Source organism: Sinohyriopsis cumingii, unplaced genomic scaffold (genome assembly GCF_028554795.1).
Source record: "Sinohyriopsis cumingii isolate HCF-2022 unplaced genomic scaffold, ASM2855479v2 utg000160l, whole genome shotgun sequence".
Taxonomy (NCBI): Eukaryota; Metazoa; Mollusca; class Bivalvia; order Unionida; family Unionidae; genus Sinohyriopsis; species Sinohyriopsis cumingii.
The window spans coordinates 12,598,821-12,623,547 of NW_028315873.1; the positions used below are offsets into that span (position 1 = coordinate 12,598,821).

A 24,727-nucleotide genomic window follows, 5' to 3' on the forward strand; every position below is an offset into this window, starting at 1 on the left:
GTCACGATTGAACCTGAAGGACAACAGTTCAGTATCCTGAAATTTCATCAGTAAGCGACGAGCCACTTTATGGTACTCCAGGGTGACACTTTTTTTTACTCTGATCAGGGCTTTGCCAAAGGCGAACTCGAACCTGTTCGCAATAGTGTCCACCAAATGTTGGCCACTAAAATAAAACCCTGCCGGAATTTTAAAGGTGTAGATTTTGAAGGCTGGATTGCTGGCTGGTTTTGTGTCCCCTGAAAACCCGATGTCAGTCATGGCTTCTTGTAATTGTTGGTTCAGGATTTCGACCTCAAAAGTGTTTTGCTTTTCGGTGATGTTTTGGATTTGTGTAGGGTGAATCATTTCTGCTAAAGCCACTTCCCAATGGGCTTCGTGATCTAACGGGATGGCTTGAGGTAATTTAGCCGTGTAACAGCACAACGTGTTGTGGGGAAACACCTCCATGGAACCGTCACTGGGTAAGGTTAAGTAAAATTGGTTTTCGTGACTCATAATTCCAGAGATCTGTGGCTCTCCGAGGGGTTACTGGACGTCAGAGGCGTGTCTCCGTCTAAAATGGGGTTCTGATTGTGGTTGGAGTGGTGACTGGCACTGGCACTGGACACAAGGTTCCCGTGGTTCCCGTTCGAGGAGAATTTCAGGGAGGGATTGGGAAGCAGGTAACCGATGCAACTGCTCAATAAAATGGTCCACAATTGTTTGTCTCCTTGTTGCAAACTCAAATTGGCAATGGCTGCCCCGATGACACAATACACCACGAAGATTTGGCAGAAAAAGACGATTTGCGTTTTAGGCACACGTTCTCCACACCACACCCACAAGGGTTGTTTTTGTAAATCTTGCACAGAAGAACTAGGGGAAGAAGGAGTGGTCGACGTAGCTGCGTCTGCTGTGTGAAAGGGCATGATGGTCACTTCTTCTTTTTATAGTCGATGACTTGCGAAGCGTCGATCCAAGAATCGAAACTGGGTGGATATCCTTTCCAACGTACTTTGACTTCTTTGACACGTCGTTTGCCCACTTTACGGGTTCTGCGTTCGAGAATGCTTTCGATGTCGTACACGTCGTCTTCTTTTTTGGTGACACATTGTAACTCGGGCAAATAAAACGTTCCTTTGAGTACTTCTCCGTTCATGTCTTCGAATTTATAGACGGCAGGATGACAGCCATGCACTCGTCCAGTGACGCGAAACAAGTCGGTCGTCCAGTTAGGTAAGTAACCTTTGTCGAAAGTGCGTTTGGTTTTGCCAATGCGCACCCAATCTCCTACGGCCAACTCTCCACTTTTCTTGGGGACAGCCCTCGTCAGGGACGTACCAAACAGGCGCTCAAACACCAGCACTTCGTTGTCGGGAGTCACGTCTTGCGGGGCACGTCCGATGCTTCGATGGTAAGATTGGTTGTACGCTTGCACCAGGTGCGGTAAGATGTCGATGTACTTCAGAGTGTGGTGATGCGTAAAATATTTCCACATGCGTTCTTTCAAAGTGCGTTGAAAACGTTCCACGATGCTGGCTTTGGTTTCGGGATTCTCGGTGGTAAAAAAATGAATGTCACGTTTCTTTAATTCTTTTTGAAAAGCTTGGTTCAGAAATTCGGTGCCTTTGTCCGTTTGCCATCGAAGAGGGTGACGACCGCTTTGTTTCAACACCCGTTGCAGGGCTCGCACTAACTCGCTGCTCGATTTGGAAGTCAAGGGCACGACCCAGGCAAATTTGGAAAAGACGTCGATGACACAAAACAAATATTTGTAACCACGATTGTAGCTGGCCAAATGAGAGACATCGGCTAAATCGGCTTGCCATTGATGATCGATGACTTCCACTCGGGTGCGACTTCTGGCAAACTTGCGTCGAATGGGTCTGTGTAAAGTGTAGGTAGCTTGTTCTTGTAACCATCGTTGCACTTGAGGTAAACGGAGACTTTTCAGTCGCGTTTTGGCAGCACGATACAATTTTTGAACTCCTGCGTAACCTGCAGGATGGGAGGGATCGTAGTAAATGCTGGCTAAGACTTTTTCCATTTTTTGTGTGTTAATAAGTCACCCACTCTTCGGTGATGCTACTTTGGGTGGGTCGAAAGGGTGGTTTGGAAACGGATTTACGTGTCCGATGGGCTACGGGAGTAGAAGTCGAAGGTAGTGGTGGTGGAGGTGGAGGTGGTAATGGAATGGCTTTGGTTTTCTTTTCTTTTTTCGCTTCTGGTTTCCCTTCTTTCTTTTTCACTTCTGTCGAAGGAGGCGTGGACATCATCTTTTTAACCCAAGCTTTCATTTCTTCTCGTTGGGGTGTGGGGGACGGGGTCAACAAGGATGCTGCAATCTTACTCGAAATGGGAGCTGCTGACGGTGTTTGAAACACTTCGCGCATCTCTTCTTCCTCAGGTCTTTGTGGGGTAGCATCTCTGGTGACCCTTGGGGATGGTAGTGGTGGTGGTGGTGGTAGTGGTAATGATGATGGTGCTGGACTTTTCATCAAGGTCTTAAAATCTTTCAGAGTGGGTAAAGCTGTTTCGTCTAAAGCTTTCTGGTGAAAGAGTTGCAGTCGTTGCAAGAGTTGACCGTACTTTTGCGATTTTTCTGTTTCGGACAAATCTTGGCGATCCATCAAGGATTGCAATTCGTGTTGTAACTGGGACATCTCGCTCAAATTGGGATTGGGAGGTAAATGCGGGGTGCGTTGTTCTTGCCACCGATGGTATTCCATCCATCGTTTGTAAGGCACTAAAGCTAGTTTTCGTCCTTCCATGGGGTTGTCAGGGGTGAATTCTGAGATCTTTGGACTTCCGAGGGCCTTTTTATCTTGCTCCCACCAGTCCTCCCAACATGGTTCCCAAGACTCCTTTCAGCATGGGGCCTAACAAGAGAGGTAAAATGCCTCCACGTTGGACCAACATCTTCTTTTTTTGATGAATGGGAATTTTCTTTTGAACCATTTTCCGAAGAACGTGACGATGTTTGCCTAAGCATTGTTTCTGGTGTTTGGACAAAGGGATCGTGCCTTTCAAAACGTTCAAACAACATTCGCACACGGTATCGATGACCTCTTTGGAGGCCGTTTGAATGAGTTTTTTTCGTAGGGGTGGAGAAGCTTTGGACAGGACAGATAACATGTCTCCATGTTTGGCTAAACGTGGTGGTAGTCCTTTCCTTTTCTTTCCTTGGGGTTTTCTGGAGGGTGACATCTTTGCTTGTGGGTTCCGGGACATTCACCAAACAGACACTAACGTCGATGACTTAACACACACCCTTTTATCATTTTTTTTGGGACTATCGCTTTGTCATAAAGGTGACAATGTTTTTCCCAAAATCGCCAAGGAATCCTCCCCTTTGTTGGCGCCTCTTTTTCTTGGAACGACTGTGTCTTTTCTTAGGGTAACGTCGATGCTTGGCTAAGTGCTTTGTCGGATGACGCGTCTGCCTTTGTCTCTTTCTTTTGTGGCTTCTTGGAGGTGACATCTTTTACAAGTTCACTGATACCCCGACTTGGTCACAGGTCTTTTTATACTGGAACTCGTCGCCACTGATTGTCTTTACGGCGTATCAGTTTGAGGACAGGCATGACACGTCGTGCAGGGGTACGCAACGGACTAAATCGAGCCAGTTCTTGCTTGGACAAATCCAGTAAACTTTGTAACATACCCGATCTTTCATGGACTTTGATTTTGGGAGAAGGTACTTTGTGAGCAGCAGCCACTGCCGCTAAATGGGAGGGTCCTGCCACTGGGGAAGTTCTTTTGGGGGTCATCAACGGAGAAGTTCTTGGTGTGATCAACGTCTCCAAGTACTCTTCAGTTCCTGGTGACATCAACGGAGAAGTGGACAAACGTGAGGCTGCCGGAGACGCAGTCACCGCTGTGGCAGGTCGTGGTTTGCGAGTGTAAGGTTGCGTCCTGGCCGAAGTGCCTCTCTTGCGACTAGTTTTCTTCTGTGGACTTTTCTTTTTCTGGGGACTTTTTTTCTGTTTCTTTTTCTGGGGGCTTCTTTTCTTTTTCCGGGGTGGTGTCTGGTAAGAGGAGGCTCATGCCACTGGAGAAGTTATTCTTCTTGGGGACCTGGTCTTTTTCTTTTTCTTCTTGGGGCTTCGTTGGACTTTTGTCTTGGGGATAACTTTGGGGGCATTAGGATCCCATCTTAAGAGTGAGCGAATGATGACCCCTCCTAGAGTACCGCTCCCTCCAGGTTTCAAAATGATTTGTTTTTTGGTTTGAGTGTCGATGCGGGGATCGGCCAGTTGGACCAAAGCAACTTTGTTTCGATCGAAAAAGCGTTGGGTTTGATGAGGAATCTGAATGATTCCTTGGAGTATTTGACGTGCCGTCACCGTGAACCATCGTAAGACTTCTTTGAGACTAGCTTCTAAGACACGAGCTCGTGTTTGTGGATTTTTTTCTCGACTGATGCCATACAAGGCACGAATCAATTTGACGGCAAGATGCGACTGAAGGGACGTCATGTTCACACTGTGTGAGACAGACGAAAAAGGGTCTGAGGTTTTTATAGATTTTTTTATGGGGAGTGAAATGAAGTCGAGGACGGAGACGTGTACAGGACAGGCCCTCTGTCTTGGCACCAGTGGTGAAACAAGTGGGTGCGAAATCGCAAATCCTCGGGAGTCGTAGGTTTCAAATCGATGAGTAAATAGGCGTGTGGCGTTTGAGTGGCATCGTCGTACGCCTGAGTCAGCCAAGGCGTTCCTAACTGTTTGGCTAAGACTTGCACTTGCGATTTATCTCGAGGGCTTTTAAACAAGACCACGTAATGCGCATTGAGACTGATGGTGCGATGGGCTTTACTTTGTTGAAACAAATTTTGGGTGATGTAAACGACACTGGCATTACGGTGATGCCCTTTGCGCGTGAACCACAGTTTAATTTCTTCTTCGTCTTCTCCTAACATGTCGTCGAAAATGACCAAATGGGTTTGACGGGAGTCAGAGACGATGCCGTCGTCTTCTTTAGGAATGCCTTCCACAAACACGATGGAATCGCCTTGACTTTCTCGCAAGAGGCTGTACGCCGATTGCCACTCTTTGTAACACCACACGATCCGTTGAGGTGGCCGATCGATCAAATGATGCTTATGTTCGATCAAACGTTTGACGAATTCGGTTTTGCCAGAACCGCTAGGTCCAGCAATGAGCATGTTAAAGGGATGGCGAAGATACAAAGCCTCCCAATTGGCACGATCTAAGTGTTCGTCGATGACTTTGACAGTAGAGGAAGAGGGAGCAGAGACAGTAGAGGTAGCCATGGTGTGAGAAATGTCACTTGTGACACGAAAACAAACAAGACAAGACTTTATTTACTTTTTCAGAACACGTTTATTGAATGTTTTTTTTTCAAACATGAATACGAAAGACAAAAATACATAAAAGCCAAAGGCTTAAGTACAAGGATAAAAGGCACATGATAACGATGAACGTGGAATAAAAACAAGTGTCTGTACAACATGTTTTGGGTAATGTTCTAACCAGTTCTGTAGTAGGGGGTAAGGTCACACAAGTGTCCTCCAGAAAGGGTCTTTCAGGCCTGTCCACGACAGTCCTGTCCTGGGTGACGGGTTCTTCTGGCACCGTCACTAACACGGGTTGAAAAGTAACTTTTTTCCTTGAACAACTCTCGTGCATACTGGGCCACTTCTTGGGTCCAAGCCTCAAAACCCCATTCTTTCCAGGCACGGACATCTGTCCAATGGGGATGTAAGTCACAAGCTACACACACATCGTCATACACGTCTTGGGTAGCTAAAAGTTGACGAATCTTTTTTTCCTGTTGAGGTCGAGAAGTATCCAGATGAAAACGCAAGGCTTTGAGCAAAAGGAGTTTTTCGTGACCATTTAAGGCCATTGAGGTGGTAAGTACTGATCGTAAAGAGTCCACAAAGAATCGGCTGGTAAACGAAATCCCAAAAAACAAGTCACTAAGACACACACCACTTGTCGTCCCAAATTGAATGGATACAGTTCTTGTAATAATCGATGGTAATGATCCACGGTTTGAATATGGTCATTGAGTTCCTTCCACGGAATCTGTTGGATGACATGTGACATAAACCGTGGCATGGCAGCCTGTTTTTATATTCTCTTTTTTTTGGATGCAATACACGTACTTTCTAGCCAGAGATCTTCGTTCTCCAGTAGGGAATCTAAATCTTGCATACTGTAACCGAAACGTCAGAGTTCGTTTAGAAGTTTCCTCTTCCGCTAAGTAGATTCCACGTAACAAATGTTGGTAATCCTTTACCTTGTCTTCCTCAATGTATTGCTGTAGGTGAATCTCGAAGTAACCATAATTATGAACATGTCGATCATTAGCGACCTCAAAGTGTTGAACAATGTCTGACCATTGAAAGAATTTCTGACGAATCAGTTCTCTTATACCATTCAGGTACCAGTGGTTAAAGATCTGGTGACGTAACGGATGCAATTGTTCTTTACGTTTCACTTGTATTTTCACCAGCTCTCGGTAAATCCTTTCTCTCAACTCCACAGGCAAAGCACGAATGTTCTCTAGCAAAGTATCCATGAATAGGTCATACTAAATCCTCTTTGGTCTGACACAAGAAATGTACTGTTTGCACAAACATGGTTTTACTTCAGTGTCGAATTTAAATAGTTGAGTCACTAATCTACACATTACAATTCGTTCAGAAGTTTCCTCTTTCACCAAGTTGACATTGTGTTCAAGATGTTGGTAATTCGTTAACTCTTCCTCTGGAATTCGATGCAGTACGTTTACAATGATGTAGGTAGAATCGTCCATACCAAACCAATCCTTTTTAAAACTAGACGATCGTTCATCAATGTCTGTCCGATGAAACACTTTCAATTGAATCAATCCTTGTATAGCCTTCAGGTACCAGTGGTTCAAACACCGGTGACGTAACGGATGCAATTGTTCTTTACGTTTCACTTGTATTTTGACCAGCTCTCGATAAATGCGTTCTCTCAACTCCACAGGCAATGAACGAATGTTCTCTTGTAAAGTATCCATGAACAGATTATTATGGTAAAAAGTTACTTCAATGTCTCGGTCCCACTAAAGGTAAGTAATGACAATTCGGTGACCATCGAGCATGTTCAACGTAGGCCGAATCTTGCGGTTCCCAGTGGTGAAGTGACACACCGCAACTGAAGCACTTGACTTTATCTCCTTTGCCCAAGTAGAAAAATCCGGCTCTGGCTAATTCTTCAGGGGTCGGTCCTCCCAGATACTTTGGCCATTTTCCTTTGAACGATTGAAGACGATTTTCAAAGTTGCAGTATTCCGACAAACGCACAGGAAACGAATATTCGTCTTTCACAGGTTCGTTTCGATGAGGGTTGAGTGACATGGGTAGGAGTTTGCTCAGGGCTGGATGACATCCGTAGGGGGGTAGACGTGAAGGTGAACATTCCCCTTTAAAACGAAACCCAGTAAAATGTCCAAGAGGACGAGCAGCATCGCTTTCGCATCCCACAGGTTTGACACGCACAGCATCACTTTCCATGATAGGGGTAGGGGCACTAAAGTTCCCATGATGCTTTAGGGCATCGCTCAGGTCACAACGTACAGCATCGGTCCCATCGCAAGGCTCACAATCGCACTCGTCTGCAAACTCCGTTACGCAATTACAATGGTAACCACATGGACAATCGCAGTTTCCTTCCGGACATTTTCCGTCGCAATGCCTGGGTCTTATCCATCCAGTATTAGTCACACTAGAGAAAGATACAACTTTTTTACAATCCCCAAACTGGAACGATGTCTCTTTCAAAGTATTCATCTTGTTCGCTCGGTCTTGGTAGTCACAATGAACTATCGATCTTGACCATAGCCCTTTTTTATACTAGTCGCAATGCAGTCTCCAGCTTGTACATCTTTCCTTTTTTACGTTTCTTATGTCTTGTTTCGGAAGGTACCGTCTCTAAGGTACCGTCAACATTGTACCGTAGTGTGATGGGTGGAAAGGCCATAGAAAGGTAAGGGCAGTGCGGAGACCATCGAGTATGTTCCAGAATAGCTGAATCTTTATAGATACATAGATCCATTCGTAACTTCAGTCCGCAAGCGAAACACTGTACCTCGTATCCCAATCCAGACTCAGGTCCCAAGTAGACAAATCCTGTTCTAGCTAAAACATGCGAAGAAGGTAATCCTTCCCTATCCGTAAGCCATTTCTGAAACGTGTCCAATCGACGGGCACAATCACAATAGTCAGGTAAGAAGACTGGAAAATGGTAGGGTTTGAACTTGGAGTTCTCATCGGGTTTCTCACTCGATTCTTGCTGTGACGAAGTCATCTTTCTGGTGAGTGGCTATCCTCTTACAACCAATGTTTTATACCAACGTGTCCATACGGTAAGGTGAAATGATTGCGAAGTCGAACTCGCTTCTGGTACACGATTTGATAAACTTTTTCCAAAGGTCGACTGACGATGTGGTGAGTGGGTAAACGTACAATCTTGTTCGGTTGGTAAGTGGTCACTTTAAAGTTTCCATCCTCTCCCGATTGCAAGGCTTCTTTCAATACCCCAAAGTTGACCACTCGACTGGTACGATAATTCAGAGTCAGTCCTTTCACTTTGCACGTCGTGTACACTTCTCCTTGTTTGTCCCGGTATTCGTAGCCGTAATTTTTGGGACCGCCACTGACGAAACTTAGAATCTTGTCGTCGGGATGCTCATCTGTCCAGGCTCCTAAACGGTCTCCTTCGATGTTAGGCTGATGTTGAATCGGGTGATGGATGTAAATACAACTGTCCGTGTCAAAGTACAGGACGCGTTCTTCTAACAGTTCTAAAGCTTCGTACAATTTTAAGCGAGCATGGGCTGTCACGTAAGCCGCAATGATGACATTTCCAAAAGGGTCGTCTTGTACAAAGTCCAGATCTTCTTCGTAATTGACCAAGATCAAATTCTCTCGAACGACGTCCACGTGTTTCATGTATTTGGTTTTGTCGTGAATCATCTGGAAGTAGCGGGAAGGTTCTGTCAAATACTCCGTCTTGGGTAAACACTGTCGTTGTGCCATTTTACCCCACAAGCAATTTAACATCACTTTGGCAAACGATCGCCTGCCTTCGTTTTTCTCGATGTGGTCTAAAGTGATGCCTTCTTGTTCGTAATATTTCTCTTTGAATTTTATTTGGTCTTCGGGAGTGTGACACCAGGAAGGATAGCCGCTGGCTTCTTGCTTCAGTTTCAAAAAGGCATCCACGTAGTCGGCGAAAATGCCTTTCTGAGTAGGGTCACCCTTGCGGTATTGTTGTGTCTTGGGAAAGTGGCAAATTTCGTACACTTCTAACAGTTGGTATCCCATGTCCAGAGCTTTGAACAATTCTACGCTGACCCAGGTTCCCGTCAAGGCCCGTTCTTCCTGGCTGTGCTGACAAGCTTGGTCTTGGTTGCACTTTTCGGCACAAGTACGGCACAAGGGAAACATCAGTTTGCCTTGACAATGGTGAGGTAAGACGGGATGATATAGGTTCGTGGGAGGCAAAACTTTGCACTTGATCAAGCCTTCGTATTGTCGAAAGTTTTTCAGGTCGGTGTGTTCCGTCAGCAATTGCGGGTGCCCTACAGGAAAGGGACAATATTTGCACACGTAGGGATACAACGAACACACGTCCAAGTATTTGATTTCTTCTCCTTTCTCTTCGTCGGCTTGGTACAGCAAACAGGTGGCATTGGTCCTTCCTCCGTACAAACTATCCCTCGGGTTCAGCGGGTCCATGAACTGGTAACTTTCCACGAGGCGTTTAAACTCGGGATCGGTTTTCATACGGTGATCGTACTCGTGTTCCCACATTTCCACCACTTGGTATCCTTGCTGTTCTAACTTTAGACGTCGCTGACAAGTGTCCTGGTACAAGTCTTCCATGGTTCGTTGCAAAAACTGATTTTTAGTACCACGGTCAGGGTAACAAACAGGACATCCGTGAAATAAGCAACCGTTAAACTCGTACACAATCTTGGGGTTTTCTAAGTCCCAGCCATCGACCGAATACGTTCCGATGGTCTTTTCGCCCCCTCCGTTGCGTGTATGCTGAATCCACTTGTCTTCCTTGTCGCACAAGTAATGTAACCAGCGTAGGGCTTTGACCGAGTATTGACGTTTGACAAAGTGGGTCGTTTGAGGGCTGATGACAGCCACGGTGTTTTCAGGCATGAATCGTTGTCGATACACTAAGGAACACGCTTTGGCAATGGTGCAAGCTTCTTTCAAAGGATCGACCCCTCCGTGTTCCATGAACAGTTCTCGAAATTTTCCACAGCAACGCCGTAAAATGTTCACGTCGGAACGACAATACTTTAACATTTCTTCCTGAAAGTCGAAAGGGTCCGAGGCGTGAATCTGGTACCAAGCGTAGAAAGCTTCTCGTTGTTCGGTACGCATGTTGTCGGGGTCGTAATAGTGAGCCTCAGGCAAATGGGGTAGAACGGCGTGTTGATTGGCTTCCGTATTGAAAAAGTGTGGAAAGTACCCTTTAGCCATTTCTGTCATTCCAAACGTTTTAGGCATTCGACTCAAAGGCATGGCCAAATAGCTCATCGAATCTTTAAACTGTACTTGTCCCACTTGCATGAAAATGATTTTGGCTCCGTTCAAAGTCACTTTAGGACGCTCGGTGCCTTGTTCCGTATAGTACCTCAAAAGAAACTGTCCATCGTATCCGGAGAAATTGTGAGCCATCACCGTGGCATGACGATGACAATCTCCGTAACGTTCGATGTCCTCTTGGCTCCACGTCTTGTCGACGGGGTCTAAGACCCATTGGGCAAAATCGGCTAACGTGTTCGGTCCTCGAAAGATTTTTTCACGCCCTCCAGGAATCTTGCTGCAGTGAGGGCAATGACTGAAGATAGGTTCTTGAATGCACTTCTCGCACGCTCGATGAGCCACGCAGAAATTAGGAATGTGAATGCCGGTTTCTTGCATGCATTCGAAATCGAAAAAGATGAAATTGCCTTTCTTCTTGTGACCGTCCTCTTTCTCTGGTGGGGGTTGGTATTTTTGCACGTAACATTGGTGTTCCAAGTCCACGATGTGGTGACAAATGTGACATTTTTTCTTTCCTCGACATACGTGTGCCTTGGCAGCATTGGTACATATGACTTGTTCACACGTAGGGCACAATCTCAGGAGTTGACAAGCACATTTCTTCTGTGAACCTTGCGTTTTCAGATGTTGTTGGTAACAGGTAGGGCTGACAAACGTGCGCAGACAAGTTGAACAAGGCACTGGTTCTTCGCTCAGACAGGGTGGAGAGGCCAAACATCCTGAGCATTTCAATCCACAATGTTTGTGTTGCTCTCGATTATTATAACCATGGTCACATTTCTCACAGTAATAACCGTATCCCAGGAATCAGGTGATACTGGTAATGGTATCGAAATGTTCATCGTGATGATAAACATGAATGTATTTTCCGTCCTTAAAGTCTTGCCCTCGAAACAACAAAGACCCGCGCACTTCTTGAGGGTGCACTTTCAAGGTGTATCGTGGAGCTAGGGCATCTTGCAATTTTTGCATCTCAGGAATGCCACAGGGTGTGTCTTTGGACATGCCAGCTTGTCGTAACAGGAGTTCTGCTTCACTTCGTTGTTTGGCTCGGTCCGATTGTCGAATGTTCTCCCAGTCTCTTTTCCATTCTACCGTGTCGTTCTTGTTGGCATAGGTTCGTCCCACCACGATGGCACGGGCTAAACACATCTGGTCATGAGGATTGTGAATTTGGACAAGGCTACGCTTAATGCTGCGAAGGTCGTTCACCAATAACATCTTTTTGCGTCCGGTCCCTTGAGGAGGAGAGACGTGGGTCATGTCCAATGTGGCTTTTCCATCGGTGATGTCAAACTGGTCATTAGATTGTTGCACGTGTTGAATCTTGTCCATGACTTTGGAAGCGGTCAATTCTGCAGGGGTGCTAAACTCGATCCAAACAAGGGATTTCAAACCGTCGTGTTGTATGGAAAGTCTCAAGCGATCGTCTTCTTTGGGTTGACATTGTGGCTTGAGTGCAGTGAGCAGAGAATCCCACACTCCGGTGATGAACCCTTCTGCTTTCTCTAACGGTACTTCGGACTTGAAATCTTTAAACTTCACCGTGTATTTGTAAGCCGTGGTTCTAAATTTTCTAGAGGAGCGCTTTTCCGTCTCTTGAATGGAATAGTATTTTTCAGGGTTGACTAAGGGTGGTGAACTTGGTTTAGAGGTTTCAAATTCTGGTTCACTCATGTCCTCTTCAAAATCACTGGCATGAATTTGTGCCAAGATTTCAGCCCTGGTTCGAGGCGATAGATCACGTTTCTGCCTCTTACTTTCTTCTTCTTCTTTCTTCTCGAATGAATGGGATCGTTTCATCTTGAAAGCAAAAAGTCAAATGACTCAAGTTCAAACACCATGAGCTACTTTATAGTCATAGCAGACCAGCGTATATAAAAGGGTGTGTGTCTTATCCTTTCACTATTCATTTCACTCTCAAGCCGAGCACAACGATGGAAGAGACTAACCAGATGGAACGTTTCGTCAGAGCTTTGCGAGGGGTCATTAGAAAATTCTCTTCAGACCAGCCTACGGACTACTCTCCTTCCTTTCGAGATAAAAGTCAAGATACTTGCTATATCTGTCAGAAGAAAGGGCATTGGTCTTCAGAGTGTCCAGACCGTCAAAAAAGAACAAAAACAGGGACTAAAAAAGACAAAAGTCAAGATACCTGTTATTATTGTAAAGAGAAAGAACACTGGTCTCCAGATTGCCCAAAAAAGATACAAGAGGAGTCAGAAGAAAAGAAGGATTCTTCAGAAGAAGAGAGGGATTCTTCGGAAGAAGAGAGGGATTCTTCAGAGGAAGAAGAGGAAGAAAAAAGACAATTCTATTTACAAGAGGCAAAGAAACAGGAGAAGAAGAAAAGAAGAAGGGAAGAAAATGAGGAAAAGACGGTGAAGAAATTCAAAAAACGGAGAGACTAAACAAGGAGAAAAAAGAAGTCAATGAACTTTTTATTAAAGTGTTGTGTTGTGAATTGTGAATTGGATTGTAAAAAATGGATAAAAGAATAAATTAATGATATAAGGTAAGAGTCTTTTAGTTCTGATTTTAAAATAAGAACGTACACTCACGCACTCATACACAGACACGTACTATAAGGGTAAAATGGGTGGGTTTTTTTTTTAGTTATTGGCAAATTGAAATTGTATTTCTTTTCGAGAAATGTGGGTGGCCCTGAAAAGGGCCTTTTTCTCTTTATGATGTAGGGGTGAGTTTAAGCAATCAACTTTAACTGCCTTATGCCTTTGCCACGGCCAAGGCCTACTTCTGGACTGCGTAATGTTGATGATGATGATAATGATTGGGTTGAAATCACTAAGGGTGGTACGGTAGGCTTAGTCACAGGGTTGACGTGTTTAGCTCGGGAAGGTCGTATTCTCTTCGGTCGTGATAAAGAAGTCTGATACATTTGTTTCAGACTTCTTAACTCCGCTAAAATGTCCAAAAGTACCGTGACCGTTTGATTTTCACCCTCTTGTTTCTTTGCTGCTACTTCTTCTTGCTGTTGTTGCTGTTGTTTTTTTCTTACCTCTTCTTCTTGTTGCTGTTGCTGTGGGAGAAAAGCCTGTTCCGCTTCCTTTTGTCGTTGTATAAATTTCTCCAATTCTTCTTTCTGTCTCTGTCTAAAATTCTCCACTTGCGGTAATGTAGAAGGTAACGAATGTTCCGGAACAAATTCTTGCGAGGAGAGAAAATCCACAAAATCCCAATTCACCTCTTCTGAAAGTAAGTCCGGGTTCCCTTGGGCGGTCTCCCCTGCTGGTGCACCCCATTGGATCGTTTCCTGAGTTTCCGTCATGTTGAATCACTGTCGCATAGATTGACTGCACACAAGCGCTAGCGAATCTATATAGACTACGTGACGTCACAGACTACTCTCTTCGGATTGGATGCGGGCTGACTGAATTCTGTAACGCGTGTTCGGATTGGTGAATGAACTCAATCCGTTTCAATCCTACCTCTGCCTATAAATAAGCGCAGTTCAGTGCATTGATTCACCTGTTCTCGTCGCTTCAAGATGTGGATCATCCACCCTTGTGTCTTCCATGATGTTTAGGACAGACATGCTCATTTATGTCCGATCCAAGTGGACCGTTGTCCACAGGACAAACACCAGCCTGTGGATACGTAGGATCTACGTCGAAAGACAAGGATGCCTGAAAAGAGTGCTAATTTACGGGCCAACAGTGAGATGCAGCCTAAGGACAAGAAGAAGACCAATGCGGTGCCCTTTATGTTAATGAATACATTAACATAAACCCAAAGGCCCTTTTCAGGGCCCCCATATTTCTCGAAAAGAGATAGCCTTTCCATTGCCTACCCCATTTTTATTTTGTTTTTTATTTTTTTTAAAAAATAGAGACCCTCCCTGTTTCAATTTTACATAGACCCTATACAGTCCCAAGGGTTTTTGGTCATGTTAAATTTACATAGACCCTATACAGTCCCATGGGTTTTTGGCCATGTTAATTCCCATAGACCCTATATTGTCCCACGATTTTTGTCCATGTTAAATTTACATAGACCCTATATTGTCCCAGGGGTGTTTTTAATGATAAGTCCCATAGACCCTATACTATCCCTATTCACTACTGATGTGTCTGTCATTAATAATAAAAATTTTATAGCAATTTAAAGTTGAATCAATGCTTCCCTGACAGGACATAGGACACAATAAATTTTACTATATGTTCTCAACATTTGTTTCTCATTACTGACCTTTCCACTGTGTGACCATCAATACAAATCATATGTTAATCTAAAATACCTTCAAATATGACTTCACGGTGAAGTTCTTGTCAAAGGTTGACCTGCTCGTTTTTGAGATGCTGGACTGTCAACATAGCAGCATGTAAATAGAACACAGTTTTCACTACCGGATCATCACCAAGGCCTTATTACTCACTGTGCACTGTCGCCAAAATACACACAGACAACAACACCCTGAGCTCATATTATCAAGAATAAACAGTTACCTTTAAATCCCTACCAAAAATGCATAAATAAAACTCTTCTATCATCACCAAAATGAGAGAGGAACAAATGTTCTAAAAAGAGACTAGAACTACATTCGTGGGTACTGAACTGGAAGTATTAATTGTGAACCGATTCCTGATGTGTTTTGATTTGCTGATAATTTGGTCGCTTAGCCCAATATGCAGTCAAGCGGTAACAGGATGTAAATGTATACACGAAGAGGGGTAGAATCAAGTATTCAGTATGCCCGGAGGGCAATATAGGCCAAATAAAGCCAGATATAGTGATTAAAGCACGAAAATAAGCATTAGCCCGACCTTTTTAAAAAGCACTTGTCCCGGACTAGCGACTTGGAAAATTTTACTTGTCCAACTTCAAAAATGACTAGTCCGGGACATCAGGCTATGGGATTTACTCAGCCCTGAGCAGTGTAAATTTTATACATTATCCAGTATTTTGTTGCAACTGTTGAGCTACAGTCGGCAGAAGGGTTCCTTTGGCGATATGAACATAATATTTCCGGATCAAATCCTATGTTTTGTGACGTATTAATCCTCATGGAATAGCACAAACCCTCTGTCCTGAGGCCAGTTTGAATTTCGCACTAGATATTGTTATTTACCAAATGCGGTTACGGGTCTATCTGTATGCAAGTGTGTTCAGGAAAGATTTACATGCAGCAAAATTGCATACTTTAATCCGCCACGGATGTCAGAGGACATGGGTTCGATCCCCAGCCAAGTCATACCAAAGATTTACAAAAATGGTACTAACAGCTTCCTCGCTTGGCGCTCAGCATTAAGTGGTTAGTGTTAGGGCTGGTCAGCCTGATGTCAGGATAATGTAACTGGGTGGGACATCATGCTACATGTCTGCGGCATTATGCTGCAGTGCTAGATGTCACTGTAAACTGCCACACTTGAGACATAGTAGCGATATGACTGAAAAATTGTCAAAGCTACACTAAAAATCCAAATCACAGATACACATGCATACTTTAATAAACAGGTGATGAAGGATTGCCTGGATGAAAGCTCATTAAGAAAAGTACAAGGGAACATATTTCTTACCTATACTTTGCTAAATTAAATAATGATTACAAGTAATGAGAGATATCACCATGAAAGAAGTATATTTCTGAAAAGGTGAAAGTAAGTGCTTAGGGGGCAGGGGCCAGTTTTATGTAAAAAATTAATGTTGCATGCATCTAATATAAACAAATTCATTATAATAAAAAATAAATGAGGTAAAACAGTCCATACTTTCGGATATGTATTATGAAGCACAACATAATCATATAACACACTTGACCTGACAAGTCTATTTAAGTTCTGAGAAGAAAAAATGTTTATGCACCCCAACCCCCCATTTTATACATGCATTCTTCACATCCGAAGGCCATTTTTGACAGCATGTGGTGCTCACAGTGCAAACGCAAGCCATTTCCCTGGGTGATAATTTTGAAAAGCATGGTCTACTAAATGGCTTGATGAAATTCAGAATAGTTGTCATCCAAGCCGTTTTTTTTAGATATTCTACTTGCCTTGAACCCACGTGTCTACTGCTATGGGTGGCTAACTCTACTTCCTGGCCGATTATTGGTATTTCAATGGCTACATACTGTGTAGTGATTATGAGAGGTGGACATGCCTCTCATCAATTTCAAGAACAACACAAGCCTAAAACACATAGTTCACAAATATATCCATCTCTTTAATTATTGCACAATAATAGCTCAAGAACTCGCACCATACCCTTAAGTTAAGAAATTCCAATATGCGAAACTGGCCTTTATCACCGTCAGTGCGTCAAAACCGTATAGTCCAAGATACCTAAGCATCCGGCACAACCACGGGGCATACGAAGCAGGGAACCAGACTAGCGCCGACACGTATACAGGAGAAGATTCGACCCGGAAGAAATATATTCAGAACGACTAGGGGTTGTGGTGGAAGCAAACAAAAAAGAACGGATATAAATAATCTAATATAAGGACGAGATATCATCTAGCTTGACGAAAGTGACCATGGCAACGTCCGGAGCTGATTTTCATACCGATGAGAAGCAAAAGTGTCCCATTTGTCTGGGTGATTTCAAGATTCCAAGACAGTTACTGTGCATGCACTCTTTCTGTGAAGCATGCTTACAGGATTACTTATCGTCCCAAGATGAAAAATTAAAGACACTAGCGCCAATCGAGTGTCCAATTTGTAGACAAGAAGTTTGCTTTTCAAAACAAGGTAAAGCTGACACAAGCTTGGCATCCCAATTTCCAATTAATGTGATTTTACAGTCCATACTAAGTGATAGTAAAGTGAAAGTAGACCAGCCTTGTGATGCTTGTCACTCTGCAGGAATTTCAAGCCTGGCACAAGACATCTGCGTGGTTTGTGAGGAGGCAATGTGTAAAAACTGTTCAGTAGTTCATCGAAATCAGAAGTTTTCTAGAAATCATGTGGTAATTTCAGTGGAAGAATTTGCAAGCAATCCACACAACGTAATGAAGTTTGCAAAAGGGTTCAGTTGCATTGAACACGATGGGGAGGCGATTGATTTCTATTGCAAGGATCACAAGACTGCTTGTTGTAGTAAATGTTGTATTGTCACCCACAGAAACTGTACCAATGTTTCTGACTTAAAGAAAGAATTGCCAATTCTACTGCATGAAATTGACTCCGACAGTATAAATGAACAGATGAAAATAATCGAGACTCATCTTATAAAGTTTACAGAAGTCAGTGAGTGCAACATCAGTTTTCTTGAGTCCCAGGTGAATGATTTGACCAAGCAAATCAGAGAGCTGAGAAAGAAAATAAATGATGCCCTTGATAAACTGGAGACAAAAGTAAAGATGGAAGGTCATAGAATTTGCAAAGAAGAAATAATAAAAAAACAGGAAGAGAATCACCATTGTCAGTGCCTTATCAACTCAATTAGAAATTCATATACACTCCTAGAAACAGTTAAGAAATATGGTACAGAAACGCAGGTGTTTCTTATGACAGAAAAGATGATGTCACAATTAACTTCATACTTGGATCAGATCCAAGAAAAGTATACGAAGACAGAGACCACTAGAGTCCTGTTGGAAATGAATCCCCAAGTCCAGCTAATACTGTCAACAAGCCCAGATAATTTGGCAAAGATAACAAGCAAAACAGAGCTCCAAAGACTGTCTGTTCCATATATCAGGAAGCCCCCCAGAACCTGTCTGGTTCAGAGAGATGGAATTATTGAAATCGAAGATAATGATGATTCACTACCAAACTATACAGGTATCACATATTTGTACACAGGTTATGTGATGCTAACAGATTATAACAACAATAAAATATGTCTGCTGAACTCCTCAGACAACTCCATGACCACCTACAAACTGCCATGTGGCCCTTGCGAGATCTGTGTTGTCAGTGATACTGATATGGTTGCTGTGACTTTACCAGCATTAAACACAGTCCAATTTCTATATGTCAGGGATGGGAAGATCACACCCACTGGAAAGATAACTACAAGATATCAATATGATGGAATAGCTGCTGCTGGAAATGGGAAAATCGTTGTGTCTGGCGGAAATGCTGAAGGATACAATTACTGGAGCCTCATCAGCAGCAAAGGAAAGGAGGAGTTCTGCCATCAGTTTGACTGTCAGTGTGACCCCATCTATACATATGTTGCTTTGGATTCATCTTTAACTCGTGTCTACATCACCATGTATATGGCTGATAACCTGTATTGTTTTGACATAAGTGGCAGCCAGAAGTTTGTTTACGATCATGCAAGTCTTGCTGGTCCCTGTGGAGTTGCTACAGACAGATACGATAATGTATATGTCGTTGGATGTGGGTCATACAACATCCACCAGCTGACACCAGATGGCATTGTTATTCAAATCATATCTGATGGGGTTCCATCTTGCCCTATGGCTATCTTTATTAGTAGGGATGGTGACAAGATTCTGGTCACAAATTATTCAGACAGCACAAAACTTTACCAATATCGACTAAAGTAACAAGCTTATCTTTTATAATTCTGAGATGACATGATGGAATTGATTTCTCAAGAAGTGAATTGTAAAATCTTTTTTTCTTCTCAAAGAAAATGATAAATATAATTAGAGCTAATAGGAAAAGTGAAATATTTCAAACCAAAAGTCTTGCAGACAAGAGAAAACTCCACTAAACTGACTAAAGTGAAAAGCTCCACTATATATATATATATATATATATATATATATATATATATATAAACTAACATGATTATTCTTAAGGGAATTGCTTTCTTAAGATGTAAAGTCTTCAAAAATATTAATACTCTATAGAGTATGAGATCAATTAAAATGAGAATTACTCCATATTTTATTATACATGTAATCAGATGTTTGAAATTGGCCTTTCAAGAACAAAATCAGTACTACCTTAATTATGAGTCATTTTACAAATTTAAGATACAGAATACCTATAGATTGTAGTGATTTGAGCATACTGATATATTCATATTGTTTCAAACTGTAATGGTAGATCTTAATATCTTTTCCAATATTTATAAACTTTCATGACTTTCTTAAAAATTCACCAGCAGTCAACTTGATTTATTTTAAAAAACAAAACTTCGGTTTTAAATAAGCGACCACGCTAATTAACTTTCTTTTAAAATTTGATTGGTTTACTTACATTTTGTAGGAGTGTAACATGTCGATCAATGAGGGTACCCTAATTAGTGGGTGGACCATTATTTTAAAATTCTAGTGTCTACAGATAAGCATTCCAATAAATTGGTGTCCAGCACGATTGTCAAGATAGGTAGCAATGTTTGTCGAATTTGATTTTTACATGATTTTGGTGATCAGATGGGAGTTTTTCACCTATTTGATATGTGCAATATCAAATATTTGTAACTTTACTTATCTCTACATCAAAACATGTATATACAGTTGCAAATTAAACTTCCAGGTGTGGCATTGGGAAAATATACACAATATGTTTTCTATCCTTTGCTTTCTTGTCATGCATAGTACATACATCGACTTAATGGTATTTTCACGTTTTACAACAACACAGTTAATGTTTATTCAATGTACATAATTTTAACAACTCTCTCTTCATATATTAAGAAAGATATTTGTACAGACCTACATATACTTGTACACACATACATATATACTTGTACACATCTACACACATACTTGTACACACCTACACATATAATTGTACAAACCTGCACATACTTGTACACACTTACACATATACCTGCACATACCCATGCATACACTTTTACACATGTGTGCATACCTACACATATACTCTTTCATAACTACACTCATATGCACCTACACATACATGTACACATCTACACATATGCTTGTACATAGCTACTTTAAGGTACATATGCCTGAGTGACTTCTTTTCATATCCACACAAGAACTTGCATTGTGCTTGTTTCATAAATACATGCATGCAAACTTATATACAAATTGTTCATTTTGTAAGCATGCATGACCTTAAAAGTAATAAACATAAAAAGTTCTGCATTTTAAAGAAATATGCATAAAACTGTGTGGTAGTGTACTTGTAATGAATACACATAACGACTGTTCAACTTGTTGGCATCTGGGACCATTATCAGCCATTTTTTTCCATGCGAGTAATTATATGGTCTGTCATATCCACATTATATCAAGTTCACTTTGCCGTTGCCCTAAGACATACCTTCAACCAATCAATCATTTTAATTTTTAATCCATTTTAAATTATTTTAAAGATGAGTAACTACATAACTACTATAACTAACATTTCACAATGACCTTGACCTTTGTCTTATTGACCCCGAATTTCATTAGGCATCTTCCACATTTAATACAAGTGGCACATAGTCTAGAATTAAAGTTACAATGCAAAAAAATACTTTCTCTTCCTTCCATCAGTGATCTTGACCTTCAACCCCAAATCTAAGGAATTCTTCTTTAACCTGTAAGTTGTCCACAAACTTTGTTGAAAATATATTTTTGTTAAATGTGTTCAGAGACCTTTATTTCCAGGAGGAGTCAGATCACAATTATAAGTTCCAGTTCGGTGCCCACATGTGAAGTCCCAGTCTATTTTTATAGCATTCTTTCCTGACTCCTTTTGATTGTGTAGATTTAGACATTCTTGGTGTTGACTTAAAGATAATTGTTTATTCTTTAGAATTTGAGTGCTGTAGTATAGTTGTGAATAAAGTGAAAACTCCTTAAACTGGTTTACTTCTTACTTAACCAGTAGAGTACAAAAAGTATCTTTAAATGATCAACTTTCTGAAAGTAAAAATATTAATTGTGGAATACCACAAGGCTCTGTCCTTTACCTCTGTTGTTCATTCTATTTATGAACGATTTACCTCTTAAGATTGGAACTTCAATTTCTTCCACTGACCTCTATGCAGATGATACTACACTGTCTGAGATTGGTAAAACCAAAATAGTACTTGAAAATAAATTACAAGATGCTCTCAACAGATTTCAAGTATGGTGCAAGGAAAACAGTATCAAAATAAATACAGAAAAAAAAAATGGAAGCCCTACTAGTTACAACACAACAAAAATGAGCAAGGCTAGATATCGACAAACTCCAGGTTCTATTTGACAACGTGAGCCCCAATATGACCTCTCAAGATAGAATTCTTGGTGTTTTTGTAGATAACAATCTTACTTGGTCTATTCACATTAAACATATTTCAAAAAAGGTTAGTTCTTATCTTTGGCTTATGAGGAAAATCAAAACATACATTCCTCTTCAGTATAGGGTCATCTTTTATAAAAGTTATATTCAGCCATATCTGGACTACTGTAATGTAATTTGGGGTAATATACCTCTAATTCAAACATAACAACACTTTTAAGACACCAAAAGAGGGCTTGCCATTTAATTGTAGATCAATGTATAGACAATTTTCAGGATGCAGTGAATAATATAAAGGTTTTTAACAATACAAGAAAGAATATTTCTTAGAAAGGCCAGATTGATGTATAAAGTATCCAGAAAAGCCATTCCGGTCTATCTAAGCAATATCTTTCACCAACGAGATGCTGATTGTACTCCAAATTTAACATCCATAAGAAGAAAAAATTACATTATACCAAGGCCAAAGAAGGAATTGTTTAAAGGTTTTCAATATACTGGTCTACTGGTATGGAACAACATTTCCAGTGACATAAGGTAGGCTCCTAGCATTTTATCTTTTCATAATCAATGTCTTAAATGGATGAAATCTTTAGAAAATTAAACAGTTCTATTTAAAAAAAATACTGCCTGCTTTTCTGAAATTTTGCATCATTTTCTTAGCTGAATTTTGCAATGCAGGATGATATTTTATGTTTTATATATGTTTATGTTTTCAATGATGCCTGTGAATGTGTTCCAGGCTTGATACTTTGAATTTTAAAATTACCTAATTATTTAGTATTAACATAACAGATAGAAGGCCTCAAGGTAGATTAGTTCTGTAACTAACTGAGTTACATTCTCTAAATAAAGTCTTTATTATTATTATTATTACTATTATTATCCTAGGCTTGAAATGTTGGTAAGATACACAATGAATGCATCAGATCCTGGATCTGAATGTGAACTAATATACAGATCTTACATAATAATAATACAAAGGTTATAATGAGAAATATGTATTCAATACTTAAATAAATGACTATTTATTCTTATTATTTTCAGTTATTACAATTATTTTTAATTTTATATTCCATGTACATAGGTAGCCATGGGTTGGGGAGCCATCCCACAGACTATCTCTTCTGTAATTAAAGGCTTCAAAACAGATATAGTTTGATTTATTAAAATGGGGTATAGGTACAAGAAGAGAAGATGACCTGAAAAAAGAAAAACACAATAAGCTGTAAGAAAGACAAGAGAAAGAAGTGTTGTTGTTTTTGTTGTTGTTATAGGGTTTAACGCCATTTTTCAGCACAAGATAGGCTATACATGGCGGCCAGTATTAATGGTGGAGGAAGAACCTGGGAAAACCCCGGAAAGAACCACCGACCCACGAGAAGCTACCGGCAAGCTTTCTCACATATCCACATTGGCCGAGAGAAAGAAGTGTGAAGTAGAAGATATTAAGAAACGGGAGTATTGTAAGAGCATATGTATATAATATGTATACATATGAATCTTATAAATCTAGTTCCTAATGATATATACAAAAATGGAAACCAAAATTAAAGATTGTAGATGCATGAACTAATTTTCGTACATATTACTAAAACATTTCAAACAATAGAAAGAAAATTACTACAATTAAATAAATGTGTGCTATTCAGTTTCAAAACATTCCAATTTATTATTTCATTTGGCTAATTCCATCTCTCAAGTGTAATGTTGTTTCAACAAAAAACTTAAAGGTAGGGATGGAGGTTTTCTGTTATTGCAAATATTGTATATGTCTCTTTTAGATATCAGCAATATTAAACTAATTACACTGCCTGTTTCTAACATATGGACAAGTATTCCTTTAAGTGAAAAGGTATGCAGGAAATTAGTGTTGTTTCTAATCCACTGGCTTAAATTATTGCAAAACTACAGTACAGTTGCATAGTCCCAAGAAAGGTGAATTAATATTTCAAGTGAATCTAAACAAAAAGAACATTTTATATTATCTGATATTCCAGTTGTTTCTAGAAAGGTGATTGTTGCAAGAACTCTATACAGCAATTTATATCTAAACCAAATTAGATTAAAATCATTTTTAATTTTTCATGTTAAGGCAAAATGCCTTGTCCAATGCAATTGGTCTGGTAGATTAAGGTGCATTTTCCATTTAATCAGTGCTTTAGTTTCGAATATTTCTGTGTTATTTACTAAGATACTAATAAATATTTATGCAACCTGTCTTAGTTTTAAGGATAAATAAGGTCTTTCAAATAGGATTTCACTGAATTAAGGACCCCTGCATATTGTGGAAAGTTAGTTCCAAAATTATAAATTTCATTCACTTTTTGTCATGAAAGGAATTGTCCATTACTCAGGACAATATCGTTTATAAATAGAATACCTTTTTCAAACCATTTTTGGGGCTAAAATATATAGAACCTCTGACCTTAATATTTGCATTATACATTTGGGCTTCAGGAAGAAAATTTTAAAAAGTCTTTGGAATAGAGTATATGATATAAGAAACAGAAACATCTTTCCAAAATATGTTATCAATGTCTTCTATGTTCCTTTCTATATAACTGATACCAAACTTGTTGAAATCCTTCAAAAACTTAAAACAATGAAACATGAGTTTACTCCATTTTGTACATTTGGTGTGTGTGTGTGTGATTTGGATTTTTAACATAGCTTTAACAATTCTTCAGTCATATCGCTATGATGTCTGCAGTGTGGCAGTTTATAGTGATGTATAGCACTGGGGCATTATGCCGCAGATATGTAGCATCATGTCCCACCCAGTCACAGCTACCATAGTGGATGATTACTTGTATCTAAAGACCATACAGTCATGCCACCAAAGTGGATGGATTACTTGTAACTAAAGACCATACAGCCATGTTACCATGGTGGATGGAAGATTACTTGGAACTATGGTCCATCAGCAACTTTGCATACTATATGGATGTACTTTGCATACTATGTGGATGTACTTTGCATGCTATATGGATGTACTTTGTTTAAATATTTAGGTGAAAATGTAACAAGCCTTAACACTTTTCTGTTTTTGTTCCTT

At 40.7% G+C, this 24,727-nt stretch overlaps 1 protein-coding gene across 1 annotated transcript; it reads left to right on the top strand.

The window, feature by feature from the left end:
• The first annotated feature begins 16,930 nt into the window (after positions 1–16,930).
• Positions 16,931–21,246, top strand: LOC149774804 (uncharacterized). The gene has a single exon (XM_089944757.1). It carries the CDS (start codon positions 17,043–17,045, stop codon positions 19,023–19,025), a length of 1,983 nt encoding a protein of 660 aa, XP_089800883.1. The 5' UTR covers positions 16,931–17,042; the 3' UTR covers positions 19,026–21,246.
• The last annotated feature ends 3,481 nt before the right edge of the window (positions 21,247–24,727 follow it).